Source organism: Haliotis asinina, chromosome 8 (assembly GCF_037392515.1).
Source record: "Haliotis asinina isolate JCU_RB_2024 chromosome 8, JCU_Hal_asi_v2, whole genome shotgun sequence".
NCBI lineage: Eukaryota > Metazoa > Mollusca > Gastropoda > Lepetellida > Haliotidae > Haliotis > Haliotis asinina.
In genome coordinates this window covers 59,620,111-59,640,970 of record NC_090287.1, presented here as the reverse complement: position 1 = coordinate 59,640,970, position 20,860 = coordinate 59,620,111, and the positions used below count along the sequence as shown (strand labels likewise).

General features: G+C 40.3%; 1 protein-coding gene across 1 annotated transcript in view; it reads left to right on the top strand.

Moving 5' to 3' along the window:
* Positions 1-551: 551 nt before the first annotated feature.
* LOC137295403 (methionine synthase-like) overlaps positions 552-20,860 on the top strand; it is a 32,710-nt gene continuing 12,401 nt past the window's right edge. Inside the window, exons 1-21 of the mRNA XM_067826745.1 lie at positions 552-683; positions 1,756-1,955; positions 2,494-2,583; positions 3,189-3,258; positions 5,283-5,375; positions 6,640-6,746; positions 7,118-7,177; positions 8,036-8,130; positions 8,249-8,349; positions 9,318-9,379; positions 10,091-10,158; positions 10,288-10,367; positions 10,917-11,029; positions 11,706-11,846; positions 12,069-12,254; positions 13,028-13,207; positions 13,578-13,694; positions 13,989-14,129; positions 15,927-16,016; positions 17,003-17,101; positions 18,144-18,305. Of these exons, the coding sequence (XP_067682846.1) occupies positions 656-683; positions 1,756-1,955; positions 2,494-2,583; positions 3,189-3,258; positions 5,283-5,375; positions 6,640-6,746; positions 7,118-7,177; positions 8,036-8,130; positions 8,249-8,349; positions 9,318-9,379; positions 10,091-10,158; positions 10,288-10,367; positions 10,917-11,029; positions 11,706-11,846; positions 12,069-12,254; positions 13,028-13,207; positions 13,578-13,694; positions 13,989-14,129; positions 15,927-16,016; positions 17,003-17,101; positions 18,144-18,305 (2,283 nt within the window). The 5' untranslated portion in view covers positions 552-655. The remainder of the gene's footprint in view (positions 684-1,755; positions 1,956-2,493; positions 2,584-3,188; positions 3,259-5,282; positions 5,376-6,639; positions 6,747-7,117; positions 7,178-8,035; positions 8,131-8,248; positions 8,350-9,317; positions 9,380-10,090; positions 10,159-10,287; positions 10,368-10,916; positions 11,030-11,705; positions 11,847-12,068; positions 12,255-13,027; positions 13,208-13,577; positions 13,695-13,988; positions 14,130-15,926; positions 16,017-17,002; positions 17,102-18,143; positions 18,306-20,860) is intronic.

Below are 20,860 nucleotides of genomic sequence, written 5' to 3'. Positions count from 1 at the left end.
GAGTGTGGCGTAAACCTTAAACTCGCTCACTGACTCTTACATCGTTATCAAGCTAAACCTGATGATTTTTTTTAAACTTGTAAAAATCTACATCGAAACGTCACTCTATGCAAGAAGTTGTTATCTATAAAGTTGTATGCTTCGTTATTCTACTGAGCGTTTAATAATGAATTTTACATTCTCTGCGACGAACAGCTTTTAATATTAGTTTTCAATAAACCTGTCTTCTTTTGAACTTCCACTTTAACACACTTTCTCGATCTCCGCAAAGTCAATGGCACACTTCGTTTTAGCATATACAACACATTTTTTATCATAAAACAATTCTGTCCTTAAGCCTTTGACATAACGATCAAAACAAGCCTAGAGGTCAATAATATTAATTTATATCTAATCATAACGCCTCAAATAAACGGGAAAGTTCTTATCAGATACATATAACCTTGTCATCATCCTCTGGCCTCATTTAATGCAAAGTGTAACATAACGAATGTTGTTAGGAAAACAGTTTACTCATGGGTTATATAAATACGATTTTCTCCTAGCAGAGTTATTTGGGTCCTGCGACTCTGCTGATAAACTGGTAGAAGGGAACTGGCTTGTCCTCGTTCGACAGGTCACTGGAAAATTTCCCATCACACATCCAACAGTCGCGATGCGGCCTGCAATTTCCACTGGCACTGGTAATGCATTTCGGGCAATAATGAACGAACATCAACAAAATGTTGTCATGAATATGCATGCAATACGAGGTCAACAAGGCCAACATGTGGTTTGACATTTCTTATAATATTTGTTGAACATGTTGGTGAATGACTGGGTATTTTTAAAACTCATAATTTTTTAGTTTATTGTTTCCGGTGATGCTTACTATATTTGTTGTGTTTTGTTTTGTAGTTGTTAGTTTGTTGTATTTTTGTTTGGTTTTTAGCTTCATTTTTCTAGCTATCAAAATTGTATTAGCGAGAATGTCATGTTCAAGCCTATTAATTATATATAACAGACTGATATGAATAATTTGTGGTATTTCATTTAACTTTGCAAACATATACTACTAGAATTAACATATACAATTTACATGTAATTAAGTGCCTTAAGTATTAATTCTGTTAATAAAAATATATGTATGATGTTAGGATTAACTTTCATCTGCCAGTGTATCAGAATAATATGTTACTGATAGTTTGGCCTAATCAGCTAGTTATGCCATTTTAAGTTATGCCCAAATCTGTAAAATTTATTAAGAAAACAATTCCCGAAAGAGGTTCCTGGATCAAATGAAGGTAAAAGACACGGGTAGTTTCAGGGTGTTAGCCTGTCATACAAACCCTGAGGTAAATAATTATATAACCGAGGAAGTCTTTTGCAAGACTAGAAAATGTGGCAAGTCTAGATTTCCTCAACTTCAGGAAAATGAAAAAAGTGACAGGGCCTCTTTTCGCTATGTTCACTACGAGCTATTACTCATTTCAGAGACTAGCTGTTAGTCTTCCAAGGAATTAGAATCAATCTGCCCCAAGCTTGATCTTGAGATATCCTCTTGTTTTTCTTTTTTTTAGTCGTTTTTTTTCTTTTTTCTTTTTTCTGTTTGCTTTTTTGTGTGTGTGTGTTTTTGTTTTTGTTTTCGTTTTTTTTCTGTCATTAAAACATTTTCATGAAAATCCCTACACAAGTATAATATGTCAGACACATTTCTGGAGTCTCCAATGTTGATGTTACTGGCAAAACCCAACTCAATCACTGTCTCTGTTACAGATCTGGGGGATCAGATCGCGAAGACTCTGCAAGAGAGGATCATGGTGTTCGATGGGGGGATGGGCACCATGATTCAACAGCTTCGTCTGGAAGAGGAAGACTTCAGGGGACAGGAGTTTGTCAACCATCCAAAGAGCTTGAAGGGGAACAATGACCTGTTGTCCATCACGAAACCTGCAGCCATTTATCAGATTCACAAGGTTTCTGTCACTTCTGTCACCAGATTATTGACAAATTATTTGCAAAACATTTTGAGTGAACTCGGGTACTAAAGGGACCAAGTGGCTTGGTTGCCATTAGTGCTGCCACATGCTGTGTGCGGAGTTGCTTCCCTTGGGCATTCCACACTCCTGTTATTGTGGTTTCAAATCAAGTTTGCAAGTTCTTTTCTTAGGTCTCAGCATCTACCTTTATGCTATTTACCTGATTAAGGAGTAAGAATATGCTCCAAGACATTTTGTTCCTTCTGATAAGAAATAAATTCTTACCTATTATATGTCTCAAGTTTGTTCCTAAAATGTTTGTCGGTACCATACCTGAATATATGGTTCACTCACTCACTCACTCACTCACTCACTCACTCACTCACTCACTCACTCACTCACTCACTCACTCACTCACTCACTCACTCACTCACGAAATTTAATAATGAGGACATGTTGTTACTGTACATCAGTTTCAGCTGGTCGACTGCAATAAAGATACTCCAGTAACGATAAATGACATCCTTTGTTTCAGGACTACTTGGAAGCTGGGGCAGACTTTGTGGAGACAAACACATTCAGCGGAACGAGAGTGGCACAGGCTGACTATGGGCTGGAAGAAATGGTAATGTTACTTTGAGGCGGATGAAGACTTTTATGAACAGATGACTTCTTTGTTGCAGTGGATGAAACTTTTCGGTGTAGATTCTAACACCGTTATCAAGCAAAATATATGTGGATGCGACAAAGAATTGTCTATCTATAAAAGTCTTCATCCTCATCATGCAAACTTAGAATCATCAAATACATGTTATCAGTTTGTAGTAGAGGACGGTTCTGACACTTGACCCCTAGAAGTAGAGACAGAGCTTGGAAACTATAACATGTTAACCGCTATGCTAAGTATACTTGTGGCATCAGTGTCTAGCCCAAACTGCCATGATGAGTTATGTCATAGCTACACCAGTGGTATGTTAAAACAAGTTTCACCTGCTGACAAACAGGTACAAGAAGCAGTCGTATTGTAGCAGGAACAAAGAATGCCAGGAGATGCTAAAGAATGCCAGGAGACATTTGTTTTCTTGTGTCATCAAGCAAGGCATCACTTGCTTGACAAAGATGACGATATTAGAATCTTTGTTGAACCATCACCATGGTTGGCTCATAATTATTGTTGTTAATATTATTATATTTTTTTTATCTGATATTGTTATCATTTGTTTTATCTAGGTTTATCGACTGAACTTGGAGTCTGCCAAGGTAGCAAGACAAGCGTGTGATGATGTCACGAAAGAAACAGGTGTGATGTATATTATTATGAAAACATAATTGAGCATCACCCTTTGATGGGCAAAATCTGTTCACATCTCTGTGTACATGTTTTGTATATTCTTCTTGAGGTCTCTTTCTTTGAAAGGGCTGGTTTGGTAGCCTAAGGATTACAGTGTTCACTCCTCATTGAAGACCCAGGTTCAGTTCCCCACACAATTATTGTTTTACTTTTATCATATAATGGAGAGTGTTATCGATGCAATAAACCCATCTAATAAACTTGGTATCCAAATCTAATAAATATGCAAATTAGATAAAAAAAACAAGAACTGCTTTCACAAAACTCCATATGTCATGCGAATCCCACAGCGTAAACGTTGAATGATGATGTCGTCAGGAGTTTTCGAATGGTTTTTCCATTGCGTGGGCGAGTTTGTAAACAAACATGGCTGCCCCCAAGTTCAATAATGGCGATTCTTACAGGGTTGACGATAGAGGTGTTGGAGTTATTACTGCAGTGATTAATTTTGGAAAAGATGAACCTGAATACTTTGTTCAGACAGATCGTACAGAATATGAGGCTCGGATGAACGGCAATTGTCTGAGAAAAGTATCAATCAGAGAGTTTGAACGTTGACTACCTCTCATTATATGAACTTGTCAAACACACTACTGTTTGTCTGTGAACCAAGAACCTATTTCTTATTTATTACACTCTTTCTCTTGAATGTTATCTTGTTTTGTTGTTCTTTCAGGGCGAAAAAGTCATTCTAGGTTCATATTCAGGTTTTAACTATATGTGAGACTGGTCACAACATTATGCCGCCATTGTGAAAGGTCACTGACCTTGACCTCGCTTCATTGCTATGTATTCATATGCAAATGATATATTCTCTTCAAGTGTATTTTGCTCTACTTTTAAGCTATTTTTAAGCATCACATTATATGATAAAGAGTTTGTTGACCTCGTGTGTTTCCGTATCATTAATATCACATTATTAGGGATAAAAAATATGTATAATGCTCGCCATAATACAATTCTTATCCCTAATAATATGGTATTAATGATACAGAAACACACTCGTCAGAGGCTCGCATAATACAATTTTTATCCCTAATAATATGATATTAATGATACGGAAACACACGAGGTCAATAATCTCTATATATCAAATATATCAACACAAGTTGATATAGTAACAAATATCGGAGGCTTGCCGAGGATATTTTTACCTTTATCAACGAGTGTTGATATAATTGACATCAGTACAGATGAGGGCGAGATTCCATTTATCATCCAGAATCATTCTTCATTAGTTTTCACTAAAAATGTACATCTCTGAGCACAGTACTGCCATTAGACTTTCAGTGCAACGATACCATAGCATTGTCTGGGCATTGTGCAAAATATACTGTCAGACAGTAGAGATATTGTCTGACCTCACACAAGCGTATCTCCTATGGAACACAGTTTTGGATAATAAATATTGATGTTTGGACCAGACAGTCCAGTGAGTCATATGGATTTGGTGATCTGCACAACTGGAATCAAACTGACATGCGTGAATCACGTCGCCAAGCCTGACAAACTTACATGAACTATGGGCTGGTGTGCTGGTGAAGAAAGATTTTATCCTATATCCTTGTGTGTGTCAGTGTTTTGTATGTTGTGTCTGATACCTGTATGATGCTTTATAATTTTTATAAACTTCGGTGTGATATGTGTGTGGCACACTAAATACATGAGGGACACTGTATGATACACATTTATCATTGTACAATTTTTGTTGTATGATTCATGTGTGACACTGTACAGTAATGTGTGATTTTGTATGATACAATGTGTGTGACACTGTACAATAATGTGTGATTCTGTTTGATACATGTGTGACACTGTACAATAATGTGTGATTCTGTTTGATACATGTGCAACAATTTACAATAATCTGTGAGTCTGTGTGATATGTGTATCACTGTACAGTACTGTGAGATTCTTAATGATACATGTGTGATGCTGTATGACAGACGTATGACACTAAGCACATGTTACAGGTCTACGGCGATACGTAGCTGGTGCTATGGGACCCACGAACAGAACACTCTCCATCTCCCCATCAGTGGAGAGACCAGATTTCAGGAATATCAGTAAGTTCAGTCTTTCTTCTTTCTTGTCGTTCTTTAGATAGCACTACCCTCTATCTTAAATTATATTTTGCTTTTAGAAAGCTCAGGTTAACTAGATATACTGTATGCAATGTTATTTTGTAGGATTAACACAGATAGCATCACTTCCAGATGCTAAGCATTACAAGATGGATTATAGAGTAAGATAGACGTTAGAATCAGGACACTTTTATGAACTCCTGAAAAGAATTGTCACTGGTGTTCTGATGCTGTGGTAGCTTTAGGTATGCATCCAAGTAGTTTTGGAATCCAACGACAGAGCATGTGACATGGACTTGGTTATTTTAATACTTTCCATGGATGTTTCCAATGGTGAAAATTTTTATGGAGAAGCATGTACAATGTGAATGTCATCAGTTCCCAACTGCGCAGATCGATGCTCATGCTGTTGATAACTGGATTATCTGGTCCAGACTCGATTATTTACAGATTGCCGCCAATGAAGTGGAATATTGCTGAGTGTGGCGTAATTGCTCACTCCAAGTATATGACTTCCCCCTCCTTCCCCTTCCCTTAAATTTTAAGTGTGATTTTTGATAAATGTTTATTTACAAAATTGCTGACACCACAGCCTTTGCATGTGCACAAAATTGATGGCACCGAAACATCTCAGAACAAAAATGGATGACCCCATGTGAAATCATCGTCATCACCACACACACACACATACACATACACGCACACACACAGAGCAAACATACACACACACACACACACACACACACACACACACACACACACACACACACACACACACACACACACACACACACACACACACACACACACACATGACACACACACATGACACACACACATGACACACACACACATGACACACACACATCTCGGAACAAAAATGGATGACCCCATGTGCAATCATCATCACATGCACACGCACACACACACACACACACACACACAAAAACACACACACACACACAAAAAACAAACATGCACAGACACAGACACACACACACACACAGAGACACAAATACACAACAAACATAGACAAACACACACACACACACACACAGACAGACAGACAGACAGAAGCCCATGCGCGTGCACGTACGCACATATGCACACACACACACACACACACACACACACACACACACACACACACACAGAGCCATGAACTATGAAAATTCCCTCGCACCAGGAACAGAGAGCCAGATGACAATTTTTATTTTAAGTGTATGATAATGTCTTTTACTTCCAGCTTTTAATGAGCTTGTTGAGGCATACTCAGAACAAGCACGTGGACTGTTGGATGGAGGTGCAGACGTGCTGCTAGTGGAAACTATATTCGATACAGCAAATTCAAAGGCAATTATCATACAATATTTCCTTTGTGTATGTGAAGTCATGACGCAAATGTCTGATATTATTGTCTAAATATATCTGAACAGTTCCCCACTAATTTACCACTGAGTTCAACTTCTTGACATTGTTTTAGTGGCAGCCAATTGCTAGCACACAAGGATGTTGATCTAACCCTCTCAGACACTATTTCATAAACAAAAGGAGACGTCAAACAGTCTGATTTTTGATATCTTATTAAATTACTACAGTAAGCAATGTTCAAGATATATTATGGATTGAAGCTTCTTTATTCTTAATAATCCAGAAGATATCTTGATCATATATAACAACTTGTAAATGCCTCTTAAAGACAATGAACAATTTCTGATTTTCAGGCAGCATTATTTGCTATTGAAGATGTATTTACAAGTGGCTACAAGAAATGTCCAGTATTTGTGAGTATCCTTGAGTGTCCCATATGGAATAATGGATATCCTCCAGCTGCTAGAATGTAATCTAACAGGGGCAGATAGTCCCATAGGGAATAATGGATATCTTCCAGCTGCTAGAATGTAATCTAACAGGGGCAGATAGTCCCATAGGGAATAATGGATATCTTCCAGCTGTTAGAATGTAATCTAACAGGCAGATAGTCAGTAATTGTTATTTGTAAGTAGGCCATTTCAACATAGTCTATGGTCCTGTTTCTTTGAAAACAGAGAGATGCTCAGACTATTTCCCCCACAATGCGTTTTGCAGCGGATATTAAAATGGACTAGTCCATCCATCTGCCGGTGGGCTATTATCTTTTCCAGAGCAAATCTTTAAAACCGTTCTATATTTCTTCACCAAACTTGGCACATTAATTGGTCTGGTGGTGTACTGGTGCCTTTTGGTACTTTTGGAATTCTGAATTGCATATTTTTGGCTTTTCCCTGGCAACAAGTTTGACTTTGACTCAAATTGGTGGTAGTGCACTTTTCCAGAGCAGAACTCTGAAACCGTTACAGTATGTTACAAAATGTATAAGATAGAGCATATGGCCTTATTCTTGACTGGTAAGGGGTAGTGGAGCAGCCTACTGGTTGAAGCGTTCGCTCATGATGCTGAAGTCCCAGGTTCAGTTCCCCACATGGACAAATGGTGTGAAGTCCCATGATGTGAAGCCTATTTCCTCTACTGGGATATTGCTGGAATATTGCTAAAGGAGTTGTAAACCTAAAAACTGTCTCACTCTCTTCACTGGTTAAAAAGAGATATCAGCCAGCAATAATCAATCCTGAACTAATTTGGTGATGATGATTATGTTGCAGGTATCAGGGACCATTGTTGACAAGAGTGGTCGGACATTGTCTGGCCAGACAACTGAGGCCTTTATCATCAGTGTGTCTCACGCAGAGCCTATGTGGTAGGTCAAACATCAGTTCTTCTCACCAAATGGGATTCAATGGGACTTCATGGTGTTTTCATTGAACATTTTGTTTGGTAACTGTTGGCATGTAATGTCTGTTTCTTTGTGTTTTCAGCCTTGGTCTCAACTGTGCTCTCGGTGCTACAGAAATGCGTCCATTTATTGAGTCTGTCAGCAACAATACAACAGCTTATGTCATCTGTTACCCTAATGCAGGTATGTGATCCATTACCCTGATACAGGTACATCACCTATTACCCTGGTACAGGTATGTCATCCGTTACTCAGATACAGGTACATCATCTGTTACCCTGATACAGGTATGTCATCTGTTAACCTGATAGAGGTACATCATCTGTTACCCTGGTACAGGTATGTCATCCGTTACTCTGATACAGGTACATCATCTGTTACCCTGATACAGGTACGTCATCTGTTAACCTGATACAGGTACATCATCTGTTACCCTGATACAGGTACGTCATCTGTTAACCTGATAGAGGTACATCATCTGTTACCCTGAAACAGGTATGTCATCCGTTAACCTGATAGAGGTACATCATCTGTTACCCTGATACAGGTACGTCATCTGTTAACCTGATAGAGGTACATCATCTGTTACCCTGGTACAGGTACGTCATCTGTTAACCTGATAGAGGTACATCATCTGTTACCCTGGTACAGGTATGTCATCTGTTACTCTGATACAGGTACATCATCTGTTACCCTGATACAGGTATGTCATCTGTTACTCTGATACAGGTACATCATCTGTTACCCTGGTACAGGTATGTCATCCGTTACTCTGATACAGGTACATCATCTGTTACCCTGATACAGGTACGTCATCTGTTAACCTGATAGAGGTACATCATCTGTTACTCTAATGTAGCTACGTCATTCTTCATTACCCAGATATAGGCACATGATAAGTTGTTCACATGCATTGAGGGTATATCAAGTCATTGGCCCTGAGGGACCAGTGAACAATGTATTTATCATAGTGAACACCTCAATGTAGTCATGGGCCCTGAGGGACCAGTGAACAATGTATTTATCTTACTGAATACCTCAATGTTAATTTTGAACTGTTCAAAGCATGGGTATCGGACCATCCCCTCAGTCTGTTATATGAAGCCATCTTTGTAATGATTTCAATGAACCAACGCTTCCTTGTGTTGCAGGTCTACCCAACACGTTTGGAGACTATGATGAGACTCCTGAGATGACTGCAGGCCATCTAAAGGTCAGCATGAGACAGCCACCATGTGTACTTTTCAAAATACCCAAATAGGGAGTCTGTGTATTCTGATACTAACCAGCTCCCTAGATTAAACAATAGTCTTATGAAGATATCAATGCTCTTTAAGTTAAGAAGTCTAAATCAGCCTGTGAGATTTTAGATCTCCATTTGGGCAGTAGAATAGCCCATTGGGAAGCCATGATTCAGTTCCAAAAATGGGTGCAATGTGTGGCATCCATGTTTGGCATCCCGAGCTGTAATATGTCTGGAATCTTCTTGTAATCATTCTTAAATTGCTCACGCTGTGAGTAATAACAATCAAGACGAGTGATTGGCCAACACACAAAACATTTATTCATCATGACTGCAGAGGACAAGACTGATACAAGAGCTGATGCCGGCTCACAAAATGTTTGGCTGTCATTGGCTTGCTATGTCACATGCTGTGATCCATGGGCATCGCTCTATTTAAAGGGATGGTCTTCTCATTGGGAAGGCGATTTAATTTCATTTTTAACTACTACCTTCATTTTCATTACCTTTTAAGGTTAATTTGATAATTTGTGGCAGGTTATTATGTCACCTTTGTGACAATGCTTGCCTTTAAGTATTGCAGACAAATTATTAATTTTGTATTACGGTACCAGTATTAAGAGTATGTGACTACTTCTGAGTTCAAGAAAAACATTATAAAAAGTAACTGATGTTTTCTAGGAGTTTGCCAAGGCTGGGATGGTGAACATAGTGGGTGGGTGCTGTGGAACCACCCCAGCACACATCAAGTGAGTACACCCCTTGTAACATACAGCACTATTTTTTCTCCTTATAATTTCCATTCGTATTAGAATAGTAGTTGATAATGAGTGTATCTTGTATGATGTATCGGGTCATGCAGTTAGGATGTTTTTCAGGGCAATTGCTGACGCTGTGTCCAAGTTCAAGCCAAGGGTTCCCCCGTCCAACCTTCACAAAGGTCACATGCTGCTGTCAGGTGATAGTCTTGCTCATACTACATATACATCCAATACACACTCAGCAAGTTGACTTTAAACAGGTTGAGAATGACTCTATGCCATCAGATACTGGTCAGAAACAGGGGAAAATGTCAGGTGAGATGGATGTCTGAACAGAGAGAACTGAACTGAGAACTGATGATTTTGGTGGCCATCTTGAAATTGGCAGCCATTTTGAAAATGCCACAAGGTAGAATTTGCAGAACTGTGTACTTTGCACATGGCAATGATGTTATGAAGCTTTCCTGAAAAAGTCTGCTTTCTACTACTTTTTTCCAATGTTACGTACTGTTTGTGTGTAAATCTCTTGGCCTATGACATCTGTATGCACAATCAGTTCACAAGACAACTGTTGTCTTATATGGTTTGAACTGACTACTGACAGTCCAGATCAGGTAATCCCTTGTTGTGCTGGAGGTGGTTTATTGTTCATAGGTTATGGATTTACTTCAATATGTAGCTAACAAAAACAGTCATGCTATTATATTGAAAGTTAGAAGTCATAAGTTATTATAATTTCTGCTCAGGTCTTGAGCCGTCCTATATTGGCCCCCACACTAACTTTGTGAACATTGGTGAGAGGTGCAATGTGGCTGGGTCGAAGAGATTCTGTAGACTGATCAAGAATGGAAACTATGAGGTGAGATTAGTCATTAGCAGTGGTGTGAATGTCCGAAAATTTCAGCAAGACAACAGCTCTGGTGACTCTCAAAAGTTACCAGACCTGTTGGACAGTTGCCAGTTCAGAATTTTCTGCATTGAGAAAAATAAGAGGAGGGAAACTGCTTAATGTTTTCAAATCTGCTTCAGTCAAGGCTTAAGTCATTATTCTTAAAGTCAGATTCATCCAAGACCATCAGATGTGCAACTTTTCAAAACTGAACATCCAATTGCAAACAGACCGCCACGGATGGTCCGGCAAGCAGGAGTTTATTTCTTTAGGCAGTTCAGTAGTTCAGTGTATGGTGTAACTACCTTAATCCCTGTTCGTTGTAAGGTTTGGTCAGTGTACTCCTAGTACAATGTAAGATGCAGCCTGCTTACTTCAAGACCACCATCATCAAGCCAGATTCACTTGCGTTTAATTAAAATATGGTTGTTGATGCTAAGGGAAGGTGTTATAAGTGTGTTGCCAAGAAAACGGTTGAGAAAATGATGCAGAAACACTACATTGTTTATGATATGGTGTGTCTGACCTTCTTGACATATACTGGTTTGTATTGCAGGAAGTGCTGAGTGTTGCTCAGATACAGGTTGAGGATGTAATGTTTGCCGATATAGTGTATCTGACCCACTAGATTTGGTCTGTGTTGCAGGAAGCGCTGAGTGTAGCTAAGATACAGGTTGAGAATGGAGCTCAGGTGCTTGACATCAACATGGACGAAGGGATGCTGGATGGAGTGTCAGCTATGCAGAAGTTTGTCAATCTCATTTCATCTGAACCTGATATTGCAAAGGTATTGCAATGCACCCGCATGTTTGACTTTTGTAATGTCTGTTGATTAACATTATCATAAACATCACATGCATGCATGCTGGATCCCAGAATTATCATACATATCTGTCTTGTTGATTTTACAAAATTAGTGAATATGATCAATGTTTATAACATTTTGTTTTCCTTCCACTGTCTTCTGTTGATGTAAACAGTATAGATATTTGGACTGTTCTGTATGCAGGTGCCCCTGTGTATTGACTCATCCAATTTCGCCGTAGTGGAGGCGGGGCTGATGTGCACGCAAGGGAAGTGTATCGTCAACAGTATAAGTCTCAAAGAGGGTGAGGATGACTTCAAGGCCAAGGCCAGGAAGGTCAAGCAGTATGGAGCAGCAGTTGTTGTCATGGCTTTTGATGAAGGAGGCCAGGTAGGGATATATCAGAAACATCAGTCATCAAAATTGCAAGTTGCAGAGTAATATGAAACTTTTTATCCAGAATAATTTTGTAATGTGAATTTTCTGTAGTAAATTAATTTTTTCTGATCTGTAGCAAGAATAATGTTCGTAGGATATACAATGTCCACAGAAAATAATGAAATTGGCATAATTCTTTTGGATTCGTGTGAGGACTTGACACACTTGTGTGAAGAGAAAAGATAAACTGTGGTTTTGTTAGTAAAGAAGAAACAGTATGTACATTCGATTATTAGAATTTAAGTAATATGAGTCATTTCTGGCAATCAGGGTAGATTCCATTCAATAGTGCTAACCAGTGTTATGCAAGGATGAAAGTGTGTAAAATGCAATCTTAGATACAACACAAACTAGATGTACCTATATTATACAATGTACAAACATGTTACCCATGAACATCCCAGTTAGAATTGGTCTTCAGCATGCCATGCCTGGGATATGGTGGTTGGGGTTGCTGACTTGGTTGACACATGTCATTATATCCCCGTTGGTTAGATTGATGCTCGTACTGTTGATCTCTGGTCTGGTGATTATTTTCAGACCATCGCTATGCAGCTGGAATATTGCTGAGTGCAGCATTAAACACCAAACAAACACAGCAACAAAAATTTAAAACTAACCCATTTGACTTAAAAAGTCAAAGTTGACTTACTAATTCAAAAGTGAGGTAACTTTTATAGACTGCATTGCCAGTAACATTGCTGATATGTCCATTTGCCCTGCAGGCTACTGACTATGAGAGGAAGGTGGCCATCTGCAAACGCTCCTACAATATTCTGGTGGACGAAGTGGGCTTCAATCCTAATGACATCATATTTGACCCGAACATCCTCACCATTGCAACCGGTATTGACGAGCACAACGAGTATGGCATCGACTTCATAAAGGCCATCAAAATAATCAAGGTAGGTGTTTCATAGAAGCAGATGTGCTGGTTCATGGAGGAGTTGGTTGTTTGATATTCTTTCAGTGTTGAATGAGGTGAAATCTCAATCAGGTTTGAGATCAATTTTTATTTTTCATATGTGTGTTTGGTATTCTTTCAATGGTAGGTGATGTGCAATGTCGACAATAAGTCCCAAGTATAAACTTCTGCTTTAGGTATGTTCTACTAAAAATAAGTTAAGGACAAGCTGATTCTTTGTATTATTATAGTTAATCTGTCTTTGCATGCCATGAAAAAATAGTGACAATATATAAAGAATGTTTGGTCATGAATTTTAGAGTAGTGTTTGACATCATAACAAATGAATTTCTGGTACTTCTATCTCCCAGGAAACCCTGCAAGGAGCCCGAGTCAGTGGAGGAGTATCCAACTTCTCTTTCTCATTCAGAGGCAAAGAGACAATCCGAGAAGCTATGCACAGTGTCTTCCTCTATCATGCTATCAAGGTACAGCTGTTAGTTGTGTTAATGTACTCAGCTATTAAGCTGAGTTGTTTACAGTGGAAATGTACCATGCTATCAAGATACAGCTGTTAAAGCTGTCATTGTTTAGAGCTATCAAGGTACTGTTGTTAAAACTGTCATTGTTTAGAGCTATCAAGGTACTGTTGTTAAAACTGTCATTGTTTAGAGCTATCAAGGTACTGTTGTGACACAGGAGATCAGTATCTATGACATTTAGTGTTGTGACACAGTAAATCAGCTTATGACAATACCTGACAATGTGTCACTTCCTTCCAGGCTGGTATGGATATGGGCATCGTCAATGCTGGCTCTCTGCCTGTGTACGATGACATCGACAAAAAACTTCTTGAACTCTGTGAAAACTTGCTGTGGAATTTAGACCCAGAGGGCACAGAAAAACTGCTAGCATTTGCTGAGGTGAGGTCCCCTTGTTGATTAAAAAATCTCTGTGAAGTGTTGTAACCAATATTTATCCAGGATTCTAAATTTGCGTAATGGGATTTTATTTTTCAAAAACCTGAAAAATACACATTTTATTTAACTGCCGAGTTATTAGCTGTTAATACTGGGACAAGACAGAACTATGAACAGTGTTTACATTTCCTGTTAGTTTTTAAAGTTGGTTTGTAGCAAAAGTTAAATTTTGGGAAATGATTCAGAACTAAAGCCCTCAAACATTTCTAACCAACCAGGAGGACAATCAACACTTTTTCAGTTGTTTTGTCAAGGAATGTGGACATGAAACTTGAATGTATTGGTTCGGTTTGTACAAATCACTGACCTTGACAGTTATCCTTGTTGAATTAGATGAATCTTGATTTGATCTAAAATTTGTCATTCTTGCTGCATTTATTGCAGTATTTTAGTTTATTTATGCTTATTTAGTGTATTTATATCAATACTGAATTAAGATGTCTTGTGGCCTTCAAGTGAATTGCAATCATTGTTGAGGTGAATGTGGGTACGAGAATACCACTGTTTTCAGCCTTAATGTGATTTTATTGTTGGTGAAGGACATATCATGTATTTGTTTAGGCTTTGGGGGTAGCCTAGTGGTTAAGGCGTTTGTTCTTCATGCCTAAGAATCAGCATTCTCTTCCCACAGAGGTTACTTGTCATATCTTGAACAAGTGATACATCGACTTAGATCCAGCTTGACTAACCTAAGCTAGTTGGTGACATGTGTTGATGTGCCACACAAGTTTAATAGCTAGCTTGTCTGTTGTCAATGAGGGCGATGGAGATGCCATTGAATCGCCATTGTACTGTGTCTGGAAGAAACATTGCGTCTCATGTTGGGGAAGAGGTTCTAGTTTTCCCGATGCATAAGGAAATTACAAATGATTACTTTTGAAAGAACGTTGCTGATTGCACAACTAAATCAGATGGCAACCAATCACGAATCTTGAACACTCACACCATGAAAGAACCACGATAGAAGAGAGATTTGTAGGAAGGTACGACAAGTAACTCTGTGGAAAGAGAATGAAGAATCAGGTTCGAATCTCCTCATGAGTACAACATGTGAAACCCATTTCTGGTGTTCCCGTAATTGATGGGTTTGGGCTATATAAACACAGAGAAGACCATACTCACTCACTCATGTATTTGTTGTCATTATAAGGATCTACTGTGTATTGATCAGTCTAAAGCTTCACTGTGTATTTGTTGGCAGTCTAGGCCTTACTGTGTATTTTGTGTCAGTCTAAAACCTTACTGTGTATTTGTTGTCAGTCTGAAACCCTATTGTGTATTTGTTGTCAGTCTGAAACCTTATTGTGTATTTGTTGTCAGTCTGAAACCTTATTGTGTATTTGTTTTCAGTCTAAAACCTTATTGTGTATTTGTTTTCAGTCTAAAACCTTATTGTGTATTTGTTGTCAGTCTGAAACCTTATTGTGTATCTGTTGTCAGTCTGAAACCTTATTGTGTATTTGTTTTCAGTCTAAAACCTTATTGTGTATTTGTTTTCAGTCTAAAACCTTATTGTGTATTTGTTGTCAGTCTGAAACCTTATTGTGTATTTGTTGTCAGTCTAAAGCCTTACTGTGTATTTTTTATCAGTTTAAAGCTTTATTGTGTATTTGTTGTCAGTTTAAAGCTTTATTGTGTATTTTGTGTGAGTCTGAAGCCTCATTGTATATTTTTTGTCAGCCTAAAGCCATACTGTGTATTTGTTGTTATCCTAAAGCCTTATTATGTATTTGTTGTCAGTCTATGGGTGCTGATGCCAAGAAGGCTGTCGTGAGTGATGAATGGAGACAGCTGTCTGTGGAGGAGAGGCTGGAATACTCCCTTGTCAAGGTGGGTGCCCACACAGCAGGCCAGCCTGTTAATGTGGACAGATTCATGTTGTTTTGGATGATACTATAACACAGCAACAGTGGGACATAGTTGATATAAGACTCAGCATATTTGTGACAAAAATATGATATAATGAAATTGTGGCTCGTGTTAACATTAGTGTTATTATTGTGTTTGATGTCAATTATATGACATACTGACATTGTGGCCCTTGTTAATGATGGGAGTCTTTTCATTATGGCCCTTTTTATTGATGGGAATCTTTTCATTATGGCCCTTGTCAGTGATGGGAGTCTTTTCATTTTCATTGTGACCCCTGTCAGTGATGGGAGTCGTTTCATTGTGGTCCTTGTCAGTGAAGTGAGTCTTTTTCATTTTCATTGTGGCCCTTCTCAGTAATGGGAGTCTTTTCATTGTGGCCCTTCTCAGTAATGGGAGTCTTTTCATTGTGGCCCTTGTTAATGATAGGAGTCTTTTCATTGTGGCCCTTGACAGTGATGGGAGTCTTTTCATTGTGGCCCTTGACAGTGATGGGAGTCTTTACATTGTGGCCCTTGACAGTGATGGGAGTCTTTACATTGTGGCCCTTGTTAATGATAGGAGTCTTTTCACTGTGGCTCTTGTCAGTGATGGGAGTCTTTTCATTGAGGCCCTTGTTAATGATGGGAGTCTTTTCAGTGTGGCTCTTGTCAGTGATGGGAGTCTTTTAAGTGTGGCTCTTGTCAGCAATGGGACGTTTCATCATTATGACATGCAGGTATTGTCAACACTATAACATATCAAGAAATGAATATAGACATTCTCAACGTTTAATATAAACACATTACATGATAACAGTGATTGCATCACACACATATCAGCCATCTAACCCTTCTCAGATACCCACGATAAACACCTTGTGCACTCCTGAGAAGCAGGTATTAAATACAATACCCCAGGTATCCTAAGATGCATTGTGACCTCTGTGACCTTTTCCCCCTCTCCAGGGAATCGACAAGTATATTGTAGCTGACACTGAGGAGGCGCGCTGCAACAAGGATGTATATCCTCGGCCACTGAACGTCATCGAGAGACCCCTCATGAAGGTATGTGCCATGAATCTGCCAACATGTCTGCATATTGGCACCATGTCTTGATTCAGTGACTCTCAAAAACTTTGTCTTGATCATCCAGTGTTATTGTATCTTGATTCTTATTTGAAAGGTGACCATAATCGAGATCAAATGGGTCCAGTAACATTGATCAGTTTAAAATGAGACGTTGTTTTGTCATAAAGTGAGATAATTCCTGCACATCTTTCTGTGGGTAGAGTTGGGATGTTTCATGTTGCATTAGCCTCGTGGATCTGGAGCCTTACTAGAGGTGACTTATGCCCTACCTGTTATCATCTAGCAGTTAGGTTATCCATGAACTGTAGCTCACCTTACAAATAAAAAATATTTGTTAGATATACAGTATCAGATTTCTCAAGAGTGACAAATTAAAGTGTGTATAGCTCATCTTATGCACATAATGTTGATTACAGGGTATGAAGTATCAAGGTGTTAACACATCTTACAGTCATGAACATTATTGACTGTAACTCATTTAAACGTAGTTCACCGTAGTGCCACTATGCTGAATTATAGCTTGAAGTAGGATGAAGTAGACTGGAAGTACTAGTAAACCATTATTCTATTGTAATGCCATGTTACCACAGTGCACTACAGAAAACACAAGGGTGCTGTAGGGTCAGTTACTGCCTACTAGTGAGAACTAGGGTCAACAACGTTCAAACAAAGGTAAAAGTTGGAACTTGGCATCAAGATATTTTGAACGTTTTGTTGTTTTTGGTCTAACCATGACCAAATAGTGGATTTGCTAAAGTTCAATTTACAGTCATAACTATGGTGATCTGCATTAAACTTTGATTAAATACGTCTAACTACTGATAAACTAAAGTCAAATGTGGTCCCCAATATGGTCAGTTCTGTGAGTATCTGTAAGATGTGACCACCGCTTTAGTCTCAAGGTGTTTGACTGTTGCGTAGTGTAGCTAACCTTGCTGACATGTACAGTTACAGGGTGTCAGTCTCACTGTATGGGACTTTCGCATACTGTAGCTCACCTTCATTAATACGTTTACAGGGTATGAGTGTGGTAGGGGATCTGTTTGGAGCTGGGAAGATGTTTTTACCTCAAGTCATCAAGTCAGCAAGAGTGATGAAGAAAGCCGTAGCTCACCTGATTCCTTTCATGGAGGAGGAGAGACAGAAAAATCTGCTGAATTCAGGAGGCGGTGATGACTTGGTGAGTGGTTTCATATTCTGACAGTTGTTGCTGAGCCATGTGTGTTCTGGTCAGTGTGTTAAAATCCTGTATAGAGGATGTTTGGCACAGCATGATGTCACACCACTTAGTCTGCTTCCTTGTCTGAAAACAGATGTATGAAAAAGATTTACTATTTCAGTGAGTGCATCATTCTTTTTCAGAAGAAGTCCTCCTTGGGGTACATATATAGCATTAAAATGTCCATTTAAAAATGCCTACGACAGTTGTAACAATATTGAATAAATATTTTACCAAACAAAAACTCGTTTTTGTCTTGTGAGACCACCCCTACAGGGCCCCCACCCGGGCCCCTAACAACCAAGAGCAGGTAACTCTCGCCGTGTACCTCATACCTCACTTTTCATGCTGTCGTCATTGCGGACAGTCGTCTATCAGCAAGCTCTCATATTTAGAGCCAGAACCTACGAATTGAAGAGAAATGAGTGAGAAAGCTATGAAAACCGTATGTATGGTTCCTCTTTAACGCACGGGCGATATTAGGAATGCATATTTCACTCTTTTTCATTCATGAAATGTTGTAACTTTCCGTGGCTACCGTGGTCTTTAGCCATGTGGCTGACAGGATGGCGGGCGGCACGTACCTGGTGGTTATTTCTTCTGCCTATTCTTTTTAGGTGGTTTTAAATGCAAACCGGACATTTGTATGGTTTTTTACCTTTCTTTTCCATGGTAAAGAAATCCTTATATGCTATTGTATGTTTTCATAAATAGCTTTATTATTATTTAACGGTTAAATATCGCCAGTGTGTATTATTGTTTCTGTTAAATACTCATGTGTTTGTTGGATTAACGGGCCTTGCTATTAATCATAGCGCGGTTCGGTTTTTACCAGTTCAAGGGGTGTGCTACTTGTAACGCAAAACTCCCCCCGAGGGATAAGCATATTCTGTGCCTGCGTTGCTTGGCGGAGGAAGCTCACGACGAGCAAGGATGCACCATGTGTCAAGACTTTTCCCCCAGGGCTCAAAAATCCCGTCATGCAGACTTGATCTTTTATAGATCTTTGATCCAGGCTTGGGGGGGGGATATTTGGGCGCAGGAGCCACTTTCGAAAAAAGCCAAAAAAGATATTAAGAAGGCGTCTTCGGCTTCAGTCTCGGGGGGGGATACGGCAAAACCAGCAAAGGGTACTTCGGCTCCCCCTCCAGCGGTGGCTTCTACTTCCGCAGCACCTCCCACTGAACCCTTGCAACCGTTAACATTTGATTTACTTTCGTCTTTGTTGCAGCAGCAAATGGCGTCGGTGCATACCCTGATTTCGGACGTGATGTCCGGTCTCCGCCAGGAGATCGGCGTTCATCCGGAGTCGGGTGTGTATCCGGCTTCGGCTTCCATGGGACTCCCCAGCCACGCCTCTGGCGCCGGTGTGGAGACTTCCATTAGGGGTGCGCAGGAACCGACTTTAGAGTCGGTTGCCAGCCACTCCGAGGTTGCCAGTGTTGGTCATGGGAACATACCTATGTTGGGAGCGTTGCCGGCGATCCGCCCCCCAGACTCAGTCTCAGGCGTCGGGTCTATGGCGTCGGGCCGCTCGGCTCTGCTCGGGCCTCTCTCTCTTTCGGATGTTCCCTCGACCGATCCCCCGGAGCTATCCTTAGATGACAGATCTGAGGTGTCACTCATGGGGGATCGCGCCGAGGAGATCATGGAGGAGGGGGAGGACCGGGGTGGGCCGAGTGAGTTTTCGTTTTCGCTCGGCGCCTCGCTGAGGCAGGTACAGGAGCGTATAGCTTCTGTCCTGCCGCAGGTCGTCGTTGCTTCGGCAACACCTGACCCCGAGGAATTCCGACTGCCGGGTGAGGCTTTTGCCCCAGCCAAGGTGGTGGATTCTCGGTTGCGCATCCTCCCTTCTATATTGTCAGAAGTGATTAACCCTCTTTTAACGGGAGCGCGGTCACGCTTCGATTTGCCGGAGCTAGACCAACGTTACCTTATGGGTGATCTAGTGGTCGACGACTGTATCTATGCATCGGTCGCCCTGGGGGGTTCCTCTGGCAGCTCCTTAGCTTCGGCTAAGCAAGGACGCCACCTGCCTCCGTTCACCTCTAATGTTACTGCCCTCAAATCGGCTTATAGGTCGTTTGAGGAGCAGAACCGAAATGCAGCTCAATGCCTTAAAGTCACAATACATGCCGCATATACTTCGGTATTGCAGCGTCGGCTTGTTGACGGCGGTGGTGTTGAGGAGGAGTGTGTTTCCCCTACGCTCGCTCAACAGCTTACGGAGATGCAGTCACATCTGGCGCGGGACTCGATCAGGTCCTCGGCGTGCCAGATGATGTCTGCAGTTATGGGCCTCCGTAGACTGTGGCTGTCCGTGGCAAGGTATTCGTCGGCCACTCAACAAGCGCTACTTTCACTGCCATTCCGGATGGGATCTACTCTCTTCCCGGGAGCGGCATCAGTAGTCCGGGAGGCCGCGGAGGCTGTGTCTACATTCAAGGAGTCTAAACCCTTGTTAGAACAGCCTCACACTTCTCGTGCGCGTCCCCCGGTGCTTTCCTCCTCTTATC